The sequence below is a fragment of the Mobula birostris genome, chromosome 26, assembly GCF_030028105.1.
Source record: "Mobula birostris isolate sMobBir1 chromosome 26, sMobBir1.hap1, whole genome shotgun sequence".
NCBI lineage: Eukaryota > Metazoa > Chordata > Chondrichthyes > Myliobatiformes > Myliobatidae > Mobula > Mobula birostris.
In genome coordinates this window covers 32,994,750-33,013,341 of record NC_092395.1, presented here as the reverse complement: position 1 = coordinate 33,013,341, position 18,592 = coordinate 32,994,750, and the positions used below count along the sequence as shown (strand labels likewise).

Genomic DNA, 18,592 nt, shown 5'->3' with positions numbered 1-18,592 from the left:
CAATAAGAGACCTGTCAGTATGACATTGTAGGCATCACTGAGTTGTGGCTGAAAGATGGCCATGGTTGGGAGCTTAACATCAAAGGATATACTTTGTACCAAAAGGACAGGCAGGAAGGCATAGGCAGTGGTGTGGCTCTGTTGATAAGAGATGGAATTACATCTTTGTAAAGAGGTGATAGAGGGTCAGAGAATGTTGAATCTTTGTGGGTGGAGTTAAGAAATTGCAAGGATTAAAAGACCATTATGGGAAACATATATAGGCCTCCAAATAGTAGCCAAGATGTGGGATTGAGATTGCAAAGGGAGCTGGAAAAGGCATGTAATAAGGGTAATGACATAATTGTAACGGGGGACTTCAATATGCATTGGGAGAATCAGGTTGGTGTCGGATCGTAAGAGAGGGAATTTGTTGAATGCCTATGAGACTTTTTTTAGAGCAGCCTGTGCTTGAGCCTACTTGGGGGAAAGGCTATCTTAGATTGGCTATAACCCAGATCTTATTAGGGAACTCAACGTAAAGGAAACCTTAGGAGGCAGTGATCATAATATGATTGAATTCATACTGTAACTTGAGAGGGAGAAGCATAACTCACATGTATCTGTATCGCAATGGAATAAAGTTCCAATAGGGGTGCTCGACAGAGCAGTCTTCCAATTTATATCAGGTATCTCTCTGGCGCCCTTCCTTCTTCCCTTTCTTCCATGGTCCACTCTCCTCTACTATCAGATTCCTTCTTCTCCAGTCCTTTAACAGTTTCCACCCACCTGACCTCACCTGTCAGCTTTGAGCTGGTCCTCCTTGCCCACCCTCCACCCTTTTCTTCTGGTGTCTTCCCCCTTCCTATCCAATCCTGAAGAAAGGTCTCAGCCCAAAATGTCAACTGTCTATGCATTTCCATAGATGCTGCCTGACCTGATAAGCTCCACCAGCATTTTGTGTGTATTGTAAATATATTATTGATCCTTTGGAACAACTTTGGAAAACAACATTGTAAGTGGTGGTGTTTCAGGCACTTGAATCCTTTGCTTATGATGGTCGAGATTGAGAGTTTGATGCCTGCTCTAGCTAGTAAGTGCTGTAGCTAGGGTGATTCAGTGGTAAAGGAGATGATTGTTTCTGTCATGGATGGGGTCCCAATCTACAGTGGGAGTCAAACTTATTGAATATTGGTGGGTCTGCACCCATCAGGCAACTGGAAAGTATTCTATCAGGTTTGTGTCTTGTACATAGTAGATAGTGGAAGGACCTGCAGTGTCAAGAGGGTAGGTCAGGTCACTGCACAATATCCAGCTTCTCAGTTGCTGTTATAGTCAGTTTTTCTGTGCTCAGTGGAGTTATACAGAGGTAACCTTCAACATGTAGGTCGGCTTAGTGATGAGAATGACATTGAGGATTAAAGATCTGTGGTTAGACTCTCACTTGTTGGAGATTTGAATCATCTTGTACTTTTCAGACACAAATGTAACTTCTAAATAATAATCATGGATAATATTTCCCCTTCTTTGGGTTTTAAACTGAGAGAGGAGAAATTAAGGACATGGTGCCACTCCAACGAAGGCAAGCAAACTCTGATTGTTGAATAGGTGAAGGAAGAGTGGGGGGTGGGGTTGTGACAAGAAAACACAGGAGAAAGGTGGGCCAAAGAAAAGCAGAGATTAAAATATGTCAATGTAAAGATTACAGGAACAACACAGCAAATTTTCTACTAAGGCGAAAAATTGAAAAGGTACTAAATACCTTTTTATGAGGAGAGAGGAATAGGTATACAGTTAATAGTGAGAATTAATGATCTAACTGGGAGACTCAGAACCAGCTGGAAGCTCACAAGAGGTCTCTGTTGCCTCAGAAAACATGGCTGCCAGTGCGGGCTATAGGTTATTCTGAAGTGCAGGGCCATAAGGGCCCCAAACCCTCACTAATCATCTTCCTAGTTAATGTATAGCCCCTGGAAATTAAAATGAAGACCTCAGGATAGGGATGCTATAGCCAAATTCGTTGATGATACAAGGATAAGTGAATTACTCAGTTCTGCGGAGGACATAAAAAGCCTTCAAAGAGAGATATAGGTAAGTTAAATGAGTTGGAAAATTAGCATGTAGAAAACAGTCTAGTGAAATATTAGAGAAGAAAGTTCTTATATAACTTTGCTGGCAAAAATGAACCCAGAGTACCATGTTCAATTTTGGTCTCTATATTTAAAGAAGAACATTAGAGGAAATGCAGAAAAGATTTACTATTTTGATAACTGGGGAAAATAGGCTGATACATGTAGATAGCCTGAGAAGGTTATTCCTATTCCTTTTATTGGGACATACAAGAATCTGACAGGGATTGACAAGATGAAGACTGAGGGGATATTTCCAATAATAAGTATAGTACATCTGGAAATAGGGAGCTTATTCCTTTAGATCAGAAGTTCCAAAACTCCTTTGGGTTATCGCCCCTTAGGGTCCTTGACCACATCCCCATTGTTAGCCCCCCCCCACCTCCCTTTCCACCCATTACTTAAAATAGAGAAAAATAAGAACTGCAAATTCAAAGTGGTGACAAATAATTGCAAAAAATATTCAAATCTATTTAAACCTTCTTTAATTACAGTAAAAACAATTTTCATCAATGATTTTAGAGCATACATTAGTAGTCCAAGCTACTCACTACTTCATTGCCTTTTCACCTTTCAAGGAGATGGATGGGCTTGATGCAGTGATATCAGTATCTCAACATCAGGCTGAATGTCACTCAGGAGTTACAAATCCCCACGTTCAGTAATTTGCAGTCTGTTTCATTGCTTTGAAAGAAATTGGGCGACGGCACCAAAACCGCGCTCCACTAAACATGATGTTGGAAAGGCAATACAGAACATCATGACCTTTTTCCACAGAGTAGGATACAATTCAGAGATTTCTTTCTGCAACCAAAAGGGTGTTTTGTTTAATCCTCAGCTTCAGCTCAAAGACATTTCATAGCGAGATCAGTTCTTCCTCCATCTTTCCTGTTAATTCCTCATTACAAGTATTCAGGAATAGACTTATTACCTGTTCTGCAATTTGGATCAAGAGAAGATCCTGAAATCTCTCTGACATGTCTTTATGCTGCTCACCCAGGTGGGCACACTCTACTTGAAGATCATTATCTGGTATTCTTTCTTTCTCTTCCAACTTAAGAGGCTCAGAAATTGGAAAAGGTCGTGATGGCCAATGATGCATTTGAATAGGGTTAACTTGGATAGAAATCTGGAGATGATTGATTTGACTTTGATAATATTCACATACTTTCCTTGCAATTGAAGTCTGATTTCATTAAATTTTGTGAATAGTTCTGACAAATAAGCAATGTCATGCCTAGTATTCTTGAGCTGATTACTGAATGAAGCATTCAAGACTTCAAGGAATTTTCTTCAGTTTCAAAAAGCACATAAAGCCATCTCAGGCAGATTCTTACAGACAGCCATCTGACTTCTTTGTGCAACAGCAAGCATTCAAACTGTTCATCATTCTCAATACAAAGCTCTTGAAATAGTCGGGAATTCAGAACATGGGACTTGATTTGATTTACTGCTGTGATAACAGTATTTAATGATTTGTGCAGCCAATCACTTAGTTGCAAGACAAAGTTTGTGAACCCTTTGCAATCATCTGGTTTTCTGCATTAATTACACATAAAATGTGGTCTAATCTTCATCAAAGTCACAATAATAGACAAACACAATCTGCCTAAACTAATAACACAAAAACAATTGCACTTCTCATCAATATCAAGTACACCATTTAAACAATCAGTCTAGGTTCAAAAAAGTATGTGAACCTCTGGCTAATATGTTTTTGACAAAAGCTATTTGGAGTCAGGTGTTCCAATCAATGAGATAAGATTGGAGGTGTGAGATTTGGAGGTGCCTTGCCCTATAAAGAAGACACACAGTCAGGTTACTGACAGAGCCTACTCTTCTCAAGAACGATCTGTTCATGTGCACCATGCCTCAATCAAAATAACATTCAGAGGACCTTAGAAGAGTTGCAGAGATGAATGAAACTGGAAAATGCTACAAAAGCATTTCTAAAGACCTGAGTGCTCATCAGCCCACAGTATGAGAAATCCTCTACAAATGGAGGAAGCTCAGCACTGTTGCTACTCTCCCTAGGAGTGGGCATCCTGCGAAGATCACACCAAGGGCATAACATGCAATGCTGAAGGAGGTGAAAAAGAACCCAGAGGTAACAGCAAAAGACCTGCAGAAATCTCTAGAACTTACAAAAGTCTCTGTTCATGTGTCCATTACAAGAAAAACACTGAACAAGAATGATATTCGTGGAAGGACACCATGGAGGGAACCACTGCTTTCCAAAAAAATTGCACTTCTCAATTTCCAAAAAGCCACCCTGGATGTTCCACAATACTTCTGGAACAATGTTCTGTGGACGATGAGTCAAAAGTTGAACTTTTTGGCAGAAATGCACACCACTACGTTTGGAAGAAAAAGAGCACTGCACACCAACATCAAAACCTTATCCCAGCTGTGAAGCATGGTGGAAGGAGCATCATGGTTGGGGGCTGCTTTGCTGCCTCAGGGCCTGGACAGCTTGCAATCATTGAGTTCTCTTCTTTTTCTATATTTTTATTAGTTTCTACATAGAAGAATACAGAGTACAAGGAAGTATATATAAAAGGTCAAAAAAGTTTTTAAAAAACTACCAATTACATTATATCTATTCATAAAAACAATCTCATTACCCTGTATTCAAGTAGGTTAGTCAATAGTTATATTGAAATATCAATGAATTCAAAATTGTATCAAGACATTTTACAGGAGAATGTCAGGGTAACGGTCCATCACCTTAAGTTAGATCATGCAACTAGACAATGATCCGGAACACAAGAGTAAACCAACAACAGAATGGTTTACAAAGGAGAAAATTTGTGTTTTGAAATGGTCAAGTCCATACCTTAACCCAATTGAGATGCTGCGGCATAACCCGAAAAGGGCTGTTCATGCAAGGTATCCCAAAAACACTGAGGACCTGAAACGGTTTTGTATGGAGGAATGGTCTAAAATCACATCAGATCAGCAGCTACAGGAAACATTTGGTGGAGGTTATTGCTACTAAACGAGGTTCTACCAGTTTTTAAATACAAGAGTTCACATTCTTTTTCCTTTTTTTGGCTTGTGCCTGCGTGCGTGCGAATCTGTGCGTGTGCGTCTGTGTGTCCGTGATGTCTTTGTCATGGCTTTTACAAGGCACAGAGCGAGAGAGACTGTGTGGCACGCCACTCCTCACACACACATTTTCACAGTATTTTCCCTTTATTTTACAAGGTCAAGTTGCGTTCTCGACACTCAACCCGGCACGGATGCAAAGCCTACTCGGGGGCAGACCCGACTAGTTTCGAACTCGGGAACCTCCACTCCCAGGTCCGACGCCGATGTCATTGTCCCACCAGCTGGCCCCACTTTCCTTTTCCAGCCTGGATTGTGAATGATTAAACAATGTTTCAATAAAGACATGAAAAGTGCAATTGTCTGTGTGTTATTAGTTTAGACAGATTGTGTTTGTCTATTATGGTGACTTAGATGAAGACCAGTCCACATTTTATGAGTAATTAATGCAGAAAACCAGGGAATTACATAGGATTCACAAACTTTTTCCTGCAACTGTAGATCTTTTGTGACAAGATGTTTATTTAGCGATTCAGTGCACAGTAGGCCCTTCTGGTCCTTTGAGCCATGCCGCCCCAGCAAACCTGATTGACCCTAACCGAATCATGGGATAATTTACAATGACCAATTAACCTATCCAGTACATCTTTGAACTCTGGGAGGAAACAGGAGCACCAGTGGAAAACTCACATGTTCCACAGGGAGGACATATAGGCTCCTTACAGAACAGCGCCAGAATTGATTTCTGAAATCCGGAATGCACTGAGGTTCACGCCGTGTTAACCTCTACACTACCATAATGCCCTGTGAATGTCGGCTGTGAACTACACAGTGAATGGTAAGTATGTTAGGTACAGCTTTTTTTAAGAAAGTAATAACCCCACAGTGGCATCCTGACATTTAGGTATGTTAGGTACAGCTTTTTTTAAGAAAGTAATAACCCCACAGTGGCATACCTCCATCTGTTGCACACGTAAGAATGTTGGTGAATGAAATGTCATTCCTTCTAAAAAAAAATTGCTCAACAGTCTGAAATATTGACTCCCCTTTGTATCTGTTTCTAGTTCCCTTAGAATAACAACTCTTGAACCGTGCTTTCATCTTTCATGAAGCTAACATAACCAAGAAACAAAGATTCATTGTTTAGCAAAGTTGACTCATCTAGCTGCAGATAAAATTCTGTATGTTGTACAATATGCCTTCCACATTCTCAGACATTTCACCTATTTGTCTTTGAACAGAGTTGCTGCTGTGCAGAATCAGTTTAATTACTTGGTCTGGTGACTTATACTAAAATGTATCAGGACCTCCCTTATTGCTGGCAGAATCAGATCCTCTCCAATTGTATTGGCCTCTCCAGATTTAGCAATGAGCAATGAAATGTTGTACGAAGCACACAAACCATCACTGTTCTGTTTTGAAGTGCCGGTAAACATGAAAGTTTCCACGAGGTGATTTAAAATAAGCTGGGTTTTATTTGCTTTATTCGAGTACATTTCTCTTCAAATGTTTATTGAGTCTAGATGGTTTCTTTGCCTCATTTGAAAAAACCTTTTCATGTAAAAGACACATTGGTTTCTTGGTGCTGGTACGAATTCATATTTCAGATACTCCACACTATACTGTCAAAAGTTCTTTTTTGTTTGGTCTGCTTCCCCCATTTTTGTTAACAACAATAAAGTAGGATACCGGTACCTCCACTGGGCCTAGGACTAGAGAAATACAGTCAAATCCATCCAAAAGGACAGATTCTGAACTTTACCCCCCATTGAACACCATACCCTAATCATAGGAATTGCGTCACTGAATGGTTAGAGTTTGGGAATCGTACTAGCTAACACTGCACTACAGTAATGAATGACAATAATGCATCAGCCAGGCCCGGAAATAACTATTTCTTCAGTCCAGATTTCTCATAATATGCCAAGTACTGATGTGTCACATTGCTTTTGAACAAATACTTATAATAATTTATTAAATTAAGTCTGTAATCCTTCAGCTGTCACCCCTTGCTAACAAGCATCCCCCCACACACCACTTCGTTTATCTTTAATGCCCCATTGGGAACCACTGCTTTAGAATAAACATTACCCATTTAAGATGAACATGAGGATATTAATTTATTCTTTCAGAGAGTAAAGGTCCTCTGGAATTTTCTACCCAGAGAGTAAGGAGGTAGTCATTGCATGTATTTAAAGCATTGATGGACATAGAAAGATATTTGAACTACAAGGGAGTCAATAAGTATGGAAAACTTGTGCTGAAGCCAAGATCTAATTCATCATAATTCTACTAAATGGCAGTGCAGCTTGTAAGGGCCAAATGGTCTACTTCTGCTCTTGTTTCTTACATTATTCTTTTGTAGAAGTCACTTGTTAAATGTCAAAGGTTGTGGTGAGAAGAAAAGTGAAAAGGGAAGGGATAGTGAAAAAGGCAAGAGACAGAGCCAATGGTACAGTAAATGTGTTCTGGGAAAGGGGCAGAAAGCATGAGGTAAACAATGATGGGAAGGGGGAGATGTCACTGGAGAAGAGCTTGACAGGAAAGAGCTTAGCAAACAGAGGAAGCAAGCGAGCTGGAAGCCCTCATCACTGAAAAAAAAATTGCAAATATTTCAAAACTTGTGAACCTGTCTGAACTACTGCACATTCATCTGTTTCATCTAGGCAACAATTAGGAGACAATTCAAAATGTTGAAATAATTTTATGACAGGGTGCCATGCTAGCTTAGTGGTTAGTGTGAGGCTATAACAGCTCTGGGCATTCCAGAGTTCAATTCTGGCACTAACTGGAAGGAATCTGTATGTTCTCCCTATGACTGTGTGGTTCCCCCCAGGTACTCCAGTGACCTCCCACAGTGAAAAGGCATACTGATTAATAGGTTAATCGGTCATTGTAAATTGTACTGTGATTAGGCTAGTGTTAAATAGGTGCAGCTCAATGGGCTGGAAGGACCTGTTCGTGCTGTATCTCTAAATAAAATAAAATAAAACACTTCTCCAAATGCCAGTTTCTGTCTTTTAAGCTTGCCATGGCTTAACAGTTTAGCTGTGATAGTGTGATACCTTAGATACAGGGAAGTTCAAAATGCTTCTGTGTTATGTTTGACATTACTGCAGAACAGTGCAGATAAGGAACAATTAAGCTGAAATTTCTCCTGAACTTTTATTTGAAATAGTGGGTTACCAAAGGGCTGATTATAGATGCTGACCAGTTGAATGCAGTGAAACTAATACACTCTTAAAGATGATAACATGACTTAAATAACAATATATTAGTTAGTTACATTCTGTTTTATATTTTTTCATGTTTATATTGGAATTACAGGTGCTAACTTGACTTAGTAGATTCGACACTCATCTTAATCAACAGTTTCAAAGTCAGAACCACAATCCAGAACTCGAAGGTAACCTATATGCCATGCTAATGCAGCAGTGAGTGATGAGTTGCAGGTGCTTTCCTTCAAGCAACAAATTAAAGCATGGACATGTTGGCCTTCACTGGCAATTTTATTTGACATTAATTGAAGATTCCAAACAAGAGTCAACATATTTGAGCCACGAATGAAGGAGTGGAAATGGGAAGGAGGTGATAATAAAATGTGCAGATCTATTCCATTTAGTATGAAATAAAGAATATCAAAGGAAATTATAATATACTCTTTATCTTCTTTACCGTGAGAGTTCATCAGCTGACCATTGTAATAAATTGGGTAAAAGGGGAGCATGGAGAAAGGAAATTGTTCAATTTGCCACACTGAACAAAAGTCTGCACCTAGTTTGAGAAGTGGGAGAAGGAGAGGAGGCAGAGTGGTGGGACGAGAGCAAAGAAATTGGCAAAGAGTTGGAGAAACAATTGATTTGGAACTACTCCTATAAAAGAATTCTGCAGGAATGAGATGATGGAGTGAATGGTGTAGGAAGGTATATGTCTGGGGGCGGGAGTGGGGAAGGTGGAGGAGATGTTTTAGGGGATGCCGACCATCATTGGAGGAGTAATGGATGGTTTGGCTCGCTGATGGGGGAGTGAGCACTGGATGTGTTTTAGGCCCAGGATATCATCAGCAAGTATGGCTAGATTATGGGTTGGGGCTTAGGATAGTGTCAGGTTGAGTAATTTTTAAAAAGCGCATCCTGACTGCATACCTGGTGAGTGAATAGCCATGGTACAGTGACAGATTATCCCTGTATCAGACCCCACCCCACAGATTACAGCCTGTTTCAGTATTTTCAAAGGCCTTGTGAGCAGAATTTTGTGCATGATATTAAATGAGATTTGTATGCAATTTGATAACCCTGCAAATGCTCACCATTCAGCAGTCTGGTAAGTGCATGATAACAACAGCAACTCTACACCAGTCCGCAGAAGTTTGGACAACTTTGCCTCAAGTCCATTGGCACAAACACTTGTCATTCATTCAAGGGACATTTTTGCTACAGGTTATCCCAGCAGCAATAGAGAAATAAATTGAGATGTATAGGATGGGCAACATCCATGCAGCAGATTCTGATCATTATACTTCTAAGGTATAATAATCAAAGCATTTAGAATGTAGAATTGTGGAAATGTCACAACATATGTTAGTGATAATAAACCTGATTCTGATTCCAGTTTTTTTGCTCTTAAGGGCTATCATGATGCACCTACTAGGGACATCTTTAGAGGTTATGGCATAGGGTCAGCAGGCATTAGTACAAATAGGAAGCAACCAGTCTACAAAAATAAAACTTGTTTAAATGTAAAAGTAAAAGCACAAATCAGTTTTGAAATTAAAAGGTGTCTGCAGAGAACAAGCACCTGGTCTACAGCAGGGGGCTGGCTGCTCAAGATAAGGTCTGTAGCTTGAAATGACCATGAGATTTTCTTGTCTGCATGAGCCAAACAGAAAACCTATAAAGGTCTATGTTAATTGACCAAAAGGTATATAATTAATTGGTTTAAATCAAACAGGGCACCTACAGCTAAGTTATTTTGCACCTTTCTTCAAGAGATCAAGGAGGGCTGCCAGGCCAGACTAAATTTTGTCGCTTACCATGTCAAACATGATTATAGGTATATTTAATCTATCAATAATTGAATTGGGATATGGACGTACTCTTATCAACTCTCACAACATTAATCTTGGGTGTGCGGTTTTCTGTCCTCACAGAAGCTTTTAGGCTATCTGCGTGAATTTCTTTGAACAAGCAAAGGTGTTAGAATATTCAGAGGTGTTTTGGCAGTAACAGTGTATTCCCATTATAAGTGTGTGCTTCAATAGAACAGTTTGTCAGATGTAAAATAGTCAAGAAAACATGTAGTTATTGAAATTGTATTGAATCACTTATTGTCACTACTGTCCTTAAGAAAATAAAATATTGATATACTTTGAGTTTGGGAGACTGTACTGAGAGGGCCTCAAGGAGAGTGTCTGCTTGGAGTGATAAATAATTTCACTATAACCAGTTTCTCCAGCAACTTAGAATTAGAATTAGGTTTAATATCACTGGTACTTGGTGTGAAATATTTTGTTTTGCAGCAGGGGTAGATTGCAATACATAATAATAAACTATAAATTACAATCAGTATATAAAAGAAATAAATAAGTAGTACAAAAAGAGAGGAAAAATTTAGTGTTCATGATTTCACAGTCCATTCAGAAACCTGACGGTGGAGGGGAAGAAGCTGTTCCTTCAGTGTGTGCCTTAAGGACCATGTACCACCTTCCTGATGGTAGCAATCAGAAGAGGGCATGTCCTGGATGATGAGGGTCATGATTGAATAAAGTTGGAATTTATAAATGGTTTCATGCAATATTAAACCGACGTCTCCTTCTCCATACTTCACTTTGCTATTCTGTTAAAATAATTTAAGTACCAGGACAAGACAGTACATTGGCAAAACTATCCTTCAAGGGGACATACCAAAGCAGATGTTCCTGGTGGATAGGAGTGGTGAAAGTTGTAATACACTTGTGGCTCAAAGGAAATAACAAGCAATTTTATTAGTAGTCTAAAATATTTTAATATTACCAAATTTCCAATAGCAGCTCTCCACCCAGGGCAAGGTATTAAGGGCTGTGGAAGGACAAGGAATAGTAAAGTATCAAAGTACTTCCCTTAATAAAAAAAATGTGGTTCATTATTATCCAGATTAATTTATCCTTTATGTGAAAATTTAGTATGGTCTTGGTGTTAGTCATTAAAAACAAATTATTATTTTTTGAAAAATAGATAACTTAGAAATGCAACACAAGGCACAAGATACAAATAAAATATACACTTTACTTACAAGGAAGAGAAGTGAGCTATTTTTTTTTTTAAATTATCCACTCTCCAGCACCATCTTACATTTAAGATTTATTCTACCTTGTCCTAAGTGAAAATGGCTAAAATTCCCTTAGCGTAACAAAGACAATCTCCACTAAAATGTTTTTATTGGAGTTCACTTACAGTAAGCTGCAATTCTAATATAAATAGTTAAGAAACAGTTCATTACCGATGTCCCTTGAAAATCTGACTGCCATCCTTATCTGTCTGAAAATTCTTTTCTCTCTGAACAGGCTGCAAATGAGAAAAATCCATCATTAGCACATATATTCAGATTAAACTAAATTTTCTTGAGATTGAATTTAAATGTAAGTAGAAAATAAATTAAGCAGCACCATTTAAAAATTTGTATTATTACAAACTCACAATCAAACTACTTATCAATCCAAGTACAAGAAAAAGCAGAAAATCTCAGTTTTACATCCCCTCCCCCCCACCAACCTTTACCTCTTGAGCATCTAGGAGATACCTGTACTGGAAGCTAATGTTGTGGTTAGGGAACACTAAACAGCAAAAAAAAACAGTAGACAGGGACTGTGTAAACCACAAAACAGGAGATTACTCTCTTTTACATTGAAATCCACAGATCAGGGCTCGAGAGAGGCAAAGAAGAACTTGAGACTAGTCCACACCCAAGAGGTAAAACTACACTTCAACTTCCCAGCCAAACTTAAAAGCAACACAAAAACAACTTTCTTTAAAGAAACAAACCATTTTCATTATATAAACAATTTTATGTAAAGAAAATTATTGTGTGTTCTTCAGTTATGAGTTGAACTAACATAAGTTTATATGTCTTCACACAAGAGTGCAGAAATATCAAAGTGTGTTGAAAAACGTCTGTTAGAAGAGATACAAGAAACTGCAAATACTGGAATATGGAGCAACAAACAACCTGCTGGAGGAACTCAGGTTCAACAGCAACTGTGGGAGGAAAGGGAATGATGCAAAAAGCTAACAATTTGATGCACTCAATACTTGATGTACTCTGGCACATTTCAGTCAGACCAACTTGAAGTAATCTCTGCCCAACTTCTATCAGCATTTCACCTGCAGCACCAGAGGACCCAACATACTCGACCACTGCTGCACTACTATCAAGAATACTTATTGTTCCATCCCTCAGGAAATCTGAGCATCTAGCTGTCCTCCCCCTGCCTGCATTATGGGCAGAGACTAAAGAGGACAGCATCAGAGATAAGAGGTAGTCAAGGGAGGCAAAGTGGCTACAAACTGCTTCAAGTCCACGGTGGTGGACTAGGCCATGTTCAAGGACTCATCAGTGGACCAGAATGAATATACTATAGTTGTCATGAACTTTATGAAGACACTTCTACATATGCTCTCTTCTCACTACTACCAGGCAGGAGATACAGGAGCCGAAGTCCAAGACCATCAGGCCCCAGAACCAGCATGGTTAACTTCACTCACTGCAATTCTGAACTGATTCCACAATCTACATTCAAGGACTCCACAACTCACATTCTCAAGTGCTTTCAAAACTCTTCTCGGGCTTCCAGTCAGTTTCAGGCGTCAGTATTAACTGACCTTTCGATGACAAACTTTGCCACCTACATCAGGGCTGATGCCTAGGCATGTCTAGTCCGTTGGTATATATACTCAACTCCCGATGTCCGTCCCTCCTGATTGGTTAGTCATCAACTGTCCCACTGTCTACACTCGCTCATCTTATTTAAAATCATATTCTAGTTCTTAGACTGAGGCCTTCATCTTTGTTGAATGGCAGCCTCAGGCATGGTGTCTATCAGAAGCCCACTCACATGGACTTATACCTCAACAATAAAAGCCACTATCATGTCTCTCAAAGTACAGCGGGTTCTTTCTACTTTGATTAACAGTGCAAAACCTATTTTGGATCTGAAGAGTCTCCACAAGGAAATAACACAATTATGCACAATATTCCTACAGAGTGGCCACAAGGCGAAGGAATTCAATTGGGCCCTTAAAAGGGCCAAAGGGAAAACCAGGAAACCTGACAATGAGGAGGAAGCCATCACTACCATCTGTGTTCCCTATATTTCCACAGTTTCTGGAAGAACTGCCAGGATTCTGAAGAAATACTGGATAAGTACCATCCATAAACCCAAAAGGAAGCACAAATCCTAGTTTACGCAGGTCAAAGATGACCTTATATTTTCAGGATTCCATGTGAGTGTGGAGCAGCGTGTATCAGCCAGACAGGGTGCACGGTAGAAACTGGCATCAAGGAGCATATAAGGTCTATCCATTTAGGTTACCGGAGAAATCAGCAGTAGCAGAACATTGCATATGCAATAATCACAAGATTGACTTTGACAGCACAAAACTACTCTGCTGTGCCAAAGGCTTTTGGGACCACCTGGTGAAGGAAGCCATTAAAATAAAACTAGAGAATAAGAATTTCAACAAAGATGAAGAGATACAAAATATGACATAGGAGTAGAATTGGGCCATATGGCCCACTAAGTTTGTTCCGCTATTTCATCATGGCTGATCCAACTTTCCTCTCAGCCCCAATCTCCAAACTTCTGTCCGTATCCTTTCATGCTCTGACCAATCAAGAATCTATCAACATCTGACTTAAACATACATAAAGACTTGGCCTCCACAGCTGCTTGTGGCAAAGAGTTCCACAGATTCACCACTGTCTTTCTAAATAAATTCCTCATCTCCGTTCTAAAAGAACACCCCTCTATTCTGAGGCTGTGTCCTCAGATCTTAGACTCTTCTACCATAGGAAACATCCTCTCCACATCCACTCTTATCAAGGCCTTTCACTATTCGATAGGCTTCAATGAGGTCACCCCTCATTCTTCTGAACACTAGTGAGTACAGGCCCAAAGCCATCAAACGTTCTTTACATGACAAGCCATTCAATCCTAGAATCAGACAAAGGTATCGCTCTAAGTAAGAACTGGAATATGATTTTAAACAAGGTGGGACAGTGGAAACCTGATTGGTTAAGGACCAACCAATCTGGAGGGATCGACGTCAGGAGTTTAGTATATATAACACCAGACTAGACATGCCTTGGCTTCATCCCTGATGAAGGGAGCGGAGTTTGTCATCGAAACATCAGTTAAAATCATCACCTGAATCCAGCTGGAAGCCCGAGAAGAGTTTGTGTGTCATGTTCTTAGTATTAAATATATAATTATATACACATGCAAAAGTTGTCTTCTTTGACACATCAGTTGCTTGTCAGTCTTATGTATAATTTTTGTAAGTTCAATTGTATATCTTTATTTTCCTGTAAATGCCTGTAGAAAATGAACAAGGTAGTACATGGTAACATATACATACTTCGAAAATAAATTTATTTTGACTTTGAACTCCTTTTGTCCCACAGATGCTGCTTAACCTGCTGAGTTCTTCCAGCAGATTGTTCATTGCTCTTACAAGTTTCTTATCGTTTGGGAAAATGATAGGAAGTGACCCCAAAACATTAGGAATACATTAACATTTGTTCCTCCTCAGGCTGCTTTCACCACCCATTTCCAATTTAATTAATTTCATGTCTATATTAAAAGACTGGTCTGTATATTATATTTTGAGCCTACAAATACTTAGTTTGAACATTTCTGTGAACTGTCAACCTTGGTTGCAAGATACCAGGCTGTTGCAAGGATCACATTAATATTTAAACCAAAAATATTTCACTGGATTTGACCTCTTACTACCTAACTGCTACTATCCAAGACAGATCTCTCAATGTCCTTTCATACAGAGTTTGAAATTTGGTCAGAGTCTATAATCCAACCGTCCTGAGAGATATATCATTGTTCAAACAGGATCTCATAAAAGCATTACATAAATTTACTGTTACAGCAGAATTAAATGCACATTACAGTACTTAAGACAGTGCTCCCAACATTACTCTAGTTCAATGATGGTGACCAGCTACTAATCAGGAGGGAGGATTCATGTCATGTAAGGTAGCTGTAGAGTGAAGTATAAAGTGTGCTCTAGCCCCAATAATGCTGACAGTGGTTAAACTTCCAAAACTAAATTTAAACCCATAGTTACCACACTGTTTCATATGAGAATCCACTCAACTTAAGCCCAACAGTCACAGTCTTAAATGATGAAACATTCATTCCATTCCCAACTTTCTTCATGGACATCTCCACCTTTAGTTCATCTCTTCCATGTAAATACTTTTCAGATCTTCTGTTCAATCAAATCATTAATTTTAACAACCATTTCTAGCCCAGGTTTTCTATTAAAACTTACAGTGACAGAGTAGAATTAGGACACTTGCCCCATGTAGTCTGTTAAGCTACAAAGTAGTTTCTCTTAGTTGAAAAAAAAGATAATTTCAATTAATATTTTAACAGGATTTGCAAACAAGCCACCAAAGCAGAATAAAATGGAAGGAAATTCAAGTAATGTTAATGTAATGCAACATTCTCTAATTGATTATGCACTTCAAGCATTTTATCAATGAGTGTGCTTGAGCAATCCCGAAGGCAAAAAAATCTGCAGAATCTCTTGTGTTTATAATACTTGCTCAAGTCAATCATGAGTGCTGCTGGCGGGATGGGCTGGTGCAGGATGGAGAGAAGTAGGAAGAAATGCTGCTGATAGAAGTTTTAATGCAATCGTTTAACTTGCTATTGATTTTTCTGATCATTAATTTTCAAACTGAAATGAACCAGACCATTTATTTTCATGGGACTGGGTCTAACCTGGCCCCAGCTCAGCAAGCAAATTTCCCAGCCTGAAAGAGGAGAAATCTGAGAGAACTGGCAATGCACAAGTCTTTCAGTGCAGTGCATGTGTCCCAGGGTCGGCGCTCTGCCAGGCAGAGAACTACGCTTTATATATATACTTTATATTTTTATTTATAGCAATGAATGGACTATTCAAAATTAGTCCATTATTTTAATGTAAAATGAGAAAACATAGGATACTGTAAAATTAGAAATTTTTAAAATAGCTCTAGTGGAATTAACAAGCAAATCAGGCACATCCACAGAATTTACAGCGCTGATCAAACGTGTTTACTTGAAAATATTAATTCAACAGAGCTGCCGATTTACTTACCCCCAGCATTTTCTATTACCATTTCAAAGTTCTAACATATGCAGAACTTCTGATTTGTGATATTATTCTGAAGCTAACTTTGAACCACGACTTTGAACCAGCATTTAATTGCTACTGAGGGGATTTTGCTTGTAAATATTTAGCTTCGAGCAAGAAGAAACTAATCTCACACCTATCTTTTGTCAAAAAGTGCATATTTCTCCAGAATAAAGTGACAGAGATAAAGAAAGCATGTAAGCTCTTTTGACAATGATGAGAAGGGTTCAGGTACACAACATTCAATTACTGTGACATTGCACAATAGATTCAAAACCAAGTGAAATCACCAGATGAAGATTGAAATATCAAGTTATAAATTTAGGCTGAAATAGTTTAAGATGGGTGTACCTGCAACAACTGTCTTGAGCAACAATTGTGGTGATGCCCTGGGGTAGCATGTTTCACCTTCAGTACATGTAACCCCAGTAATTGGAGTGTTTCCCTATGATGTTCCAGTCGTGCTTCATTACATTTCTCAATGACAAATGTATTTGTATTTCACAGGGGAAAACAGAATTCTGTCCTTATTTTTTATTTTCCATTGAAAATAATCACATCACCAGTTAAAATGGAAACTGCTTATGTAAAGTGGTCACAGCGTTTAATGTCCTGCTATTAATGTACTATGCAACTAATCTCTGAATACAGTAATTCACATTCAATTCTTAACTACAAACGCAGTTCATCATTCCTGTGCATGATTAGGATCCCACGTATTTAAATTATTGACTACTTTTTCTTACCTTGGTAAACAATAAAATGATTTTTAAATTTTTTGCTTAAAATCATAAAGATGTCTGAATGACAAAGGGCCAGATTATCTGATGATTCCAATTTAACCTTCAGACTGCGCTGACAAAACTGACCTCAGCAGCGATAGTTACAGAAATGCCGCAGTTGAATTCGGATCGTAATTTCACCCTCCCCCCCGCCCCCCACCCCATCCCCACCCTCCCACCCACCATTTACAGCCCCACTGTAAATTAAATTAATACTCATTTAAAGGCTAACCTTTCCAGCCACTTAATTCAAAATGCAAAAGAGGTTAAATAAAGAGCTGCCAAACTAATTATTAGCATTGCACAATGTGGAGCACTGTATTGTTAAAAAAAATCAAACGATTACACAATATTCAAGAGATCAGGCTACATCTGTGGAGAAAAAGAGATAATGTTTCAATCTGAAGCCTTCATCGAAACTGGGAAGGAGATAAAATAAACTTGTTGAGCTTCGGGGGGGGGGAAATGGGGTCATTAAGGGGGATGTCTCTGATGGAGTAAAGCTGGGGGGAGCCCTGAGAGTATCTGGTTAATTAAGTTAATGGAGCAGTCAGAGATTGAAATGGTAGATGAAAGGCAAGGAGTTCTTATTAAAGTCAAGAGCTTTGTTTAAAATGGTAGCAGGAAAGCCACAATTTAAGACATTTCAGAGGCAATTACAGAGAACACTTCATCATAAACGTAAATGCCATGTTGACAGTGGAATTAGAGATACACATGTTGAAAAAGGATGGGGAAAGTGTGTAATTGAGACTAATGTGGAATGGATCTACAAACAGCTACAACAAAAAAAAGTCTATAAAATCAAACATTATGAACATATCATTTGACATTATATGCCAGGACCTCAAAATTTAAAATGAAACAAAATTTGCCAAGCTTTGGAATCATTTTAGAAAATCATACAAACGTTTGTACTTCAAAGAATAAAAAGCGCAACTTACTGCTAATCAAGGCAAAATCATTTACAGAAATTGTGAAATCTACTGACCATTTAGCAGAAATTACCAGCATATGTTAACACTGCATGAAAGAAATTAATAACATCATCGAGAATTGCAGAAAGCTGATAGCAGGTATTGGGAAAAATACCTAAGAAGCAACTTGGTATTTGAGGTATATTGTTTGATCATAGAATTCAAAGATGACTTTCAAACACAAATATTACTGGTGCATAAATTGCCACCTTTTTGATTTAAATGCTGCATAAATACAATCCAGCCTTTTACATTAGCTAGTTAAAATAAGTTAGTACACTATTGCA

General features: G+C 38.7%; 1 protein-coding gene across 2 annotated transcripts in view; it reads right to left on the bottom strand.

The window, feature by feature from the left end:
- wdr18 (WD repeat domain 18) overlaps positions 1-18,592 on the bottom strand; it is a 190,118-nt gene that overhangs the window by 54,117 nt on the left and 117,409 nt on the right. For both annotated transcript variants that reach the window (XM_072244516.1, XM_072244518.1), the window contains exon 6: positions 11,634-11,698. In XM_072244516.1, the coding sequence (XP_072100617.1) occupies positions 11,634-11,698 (65 nt within the window). The remainder of the gene's footprint in view (positions 1-11,633; positions 11,699-18,592) is intronic.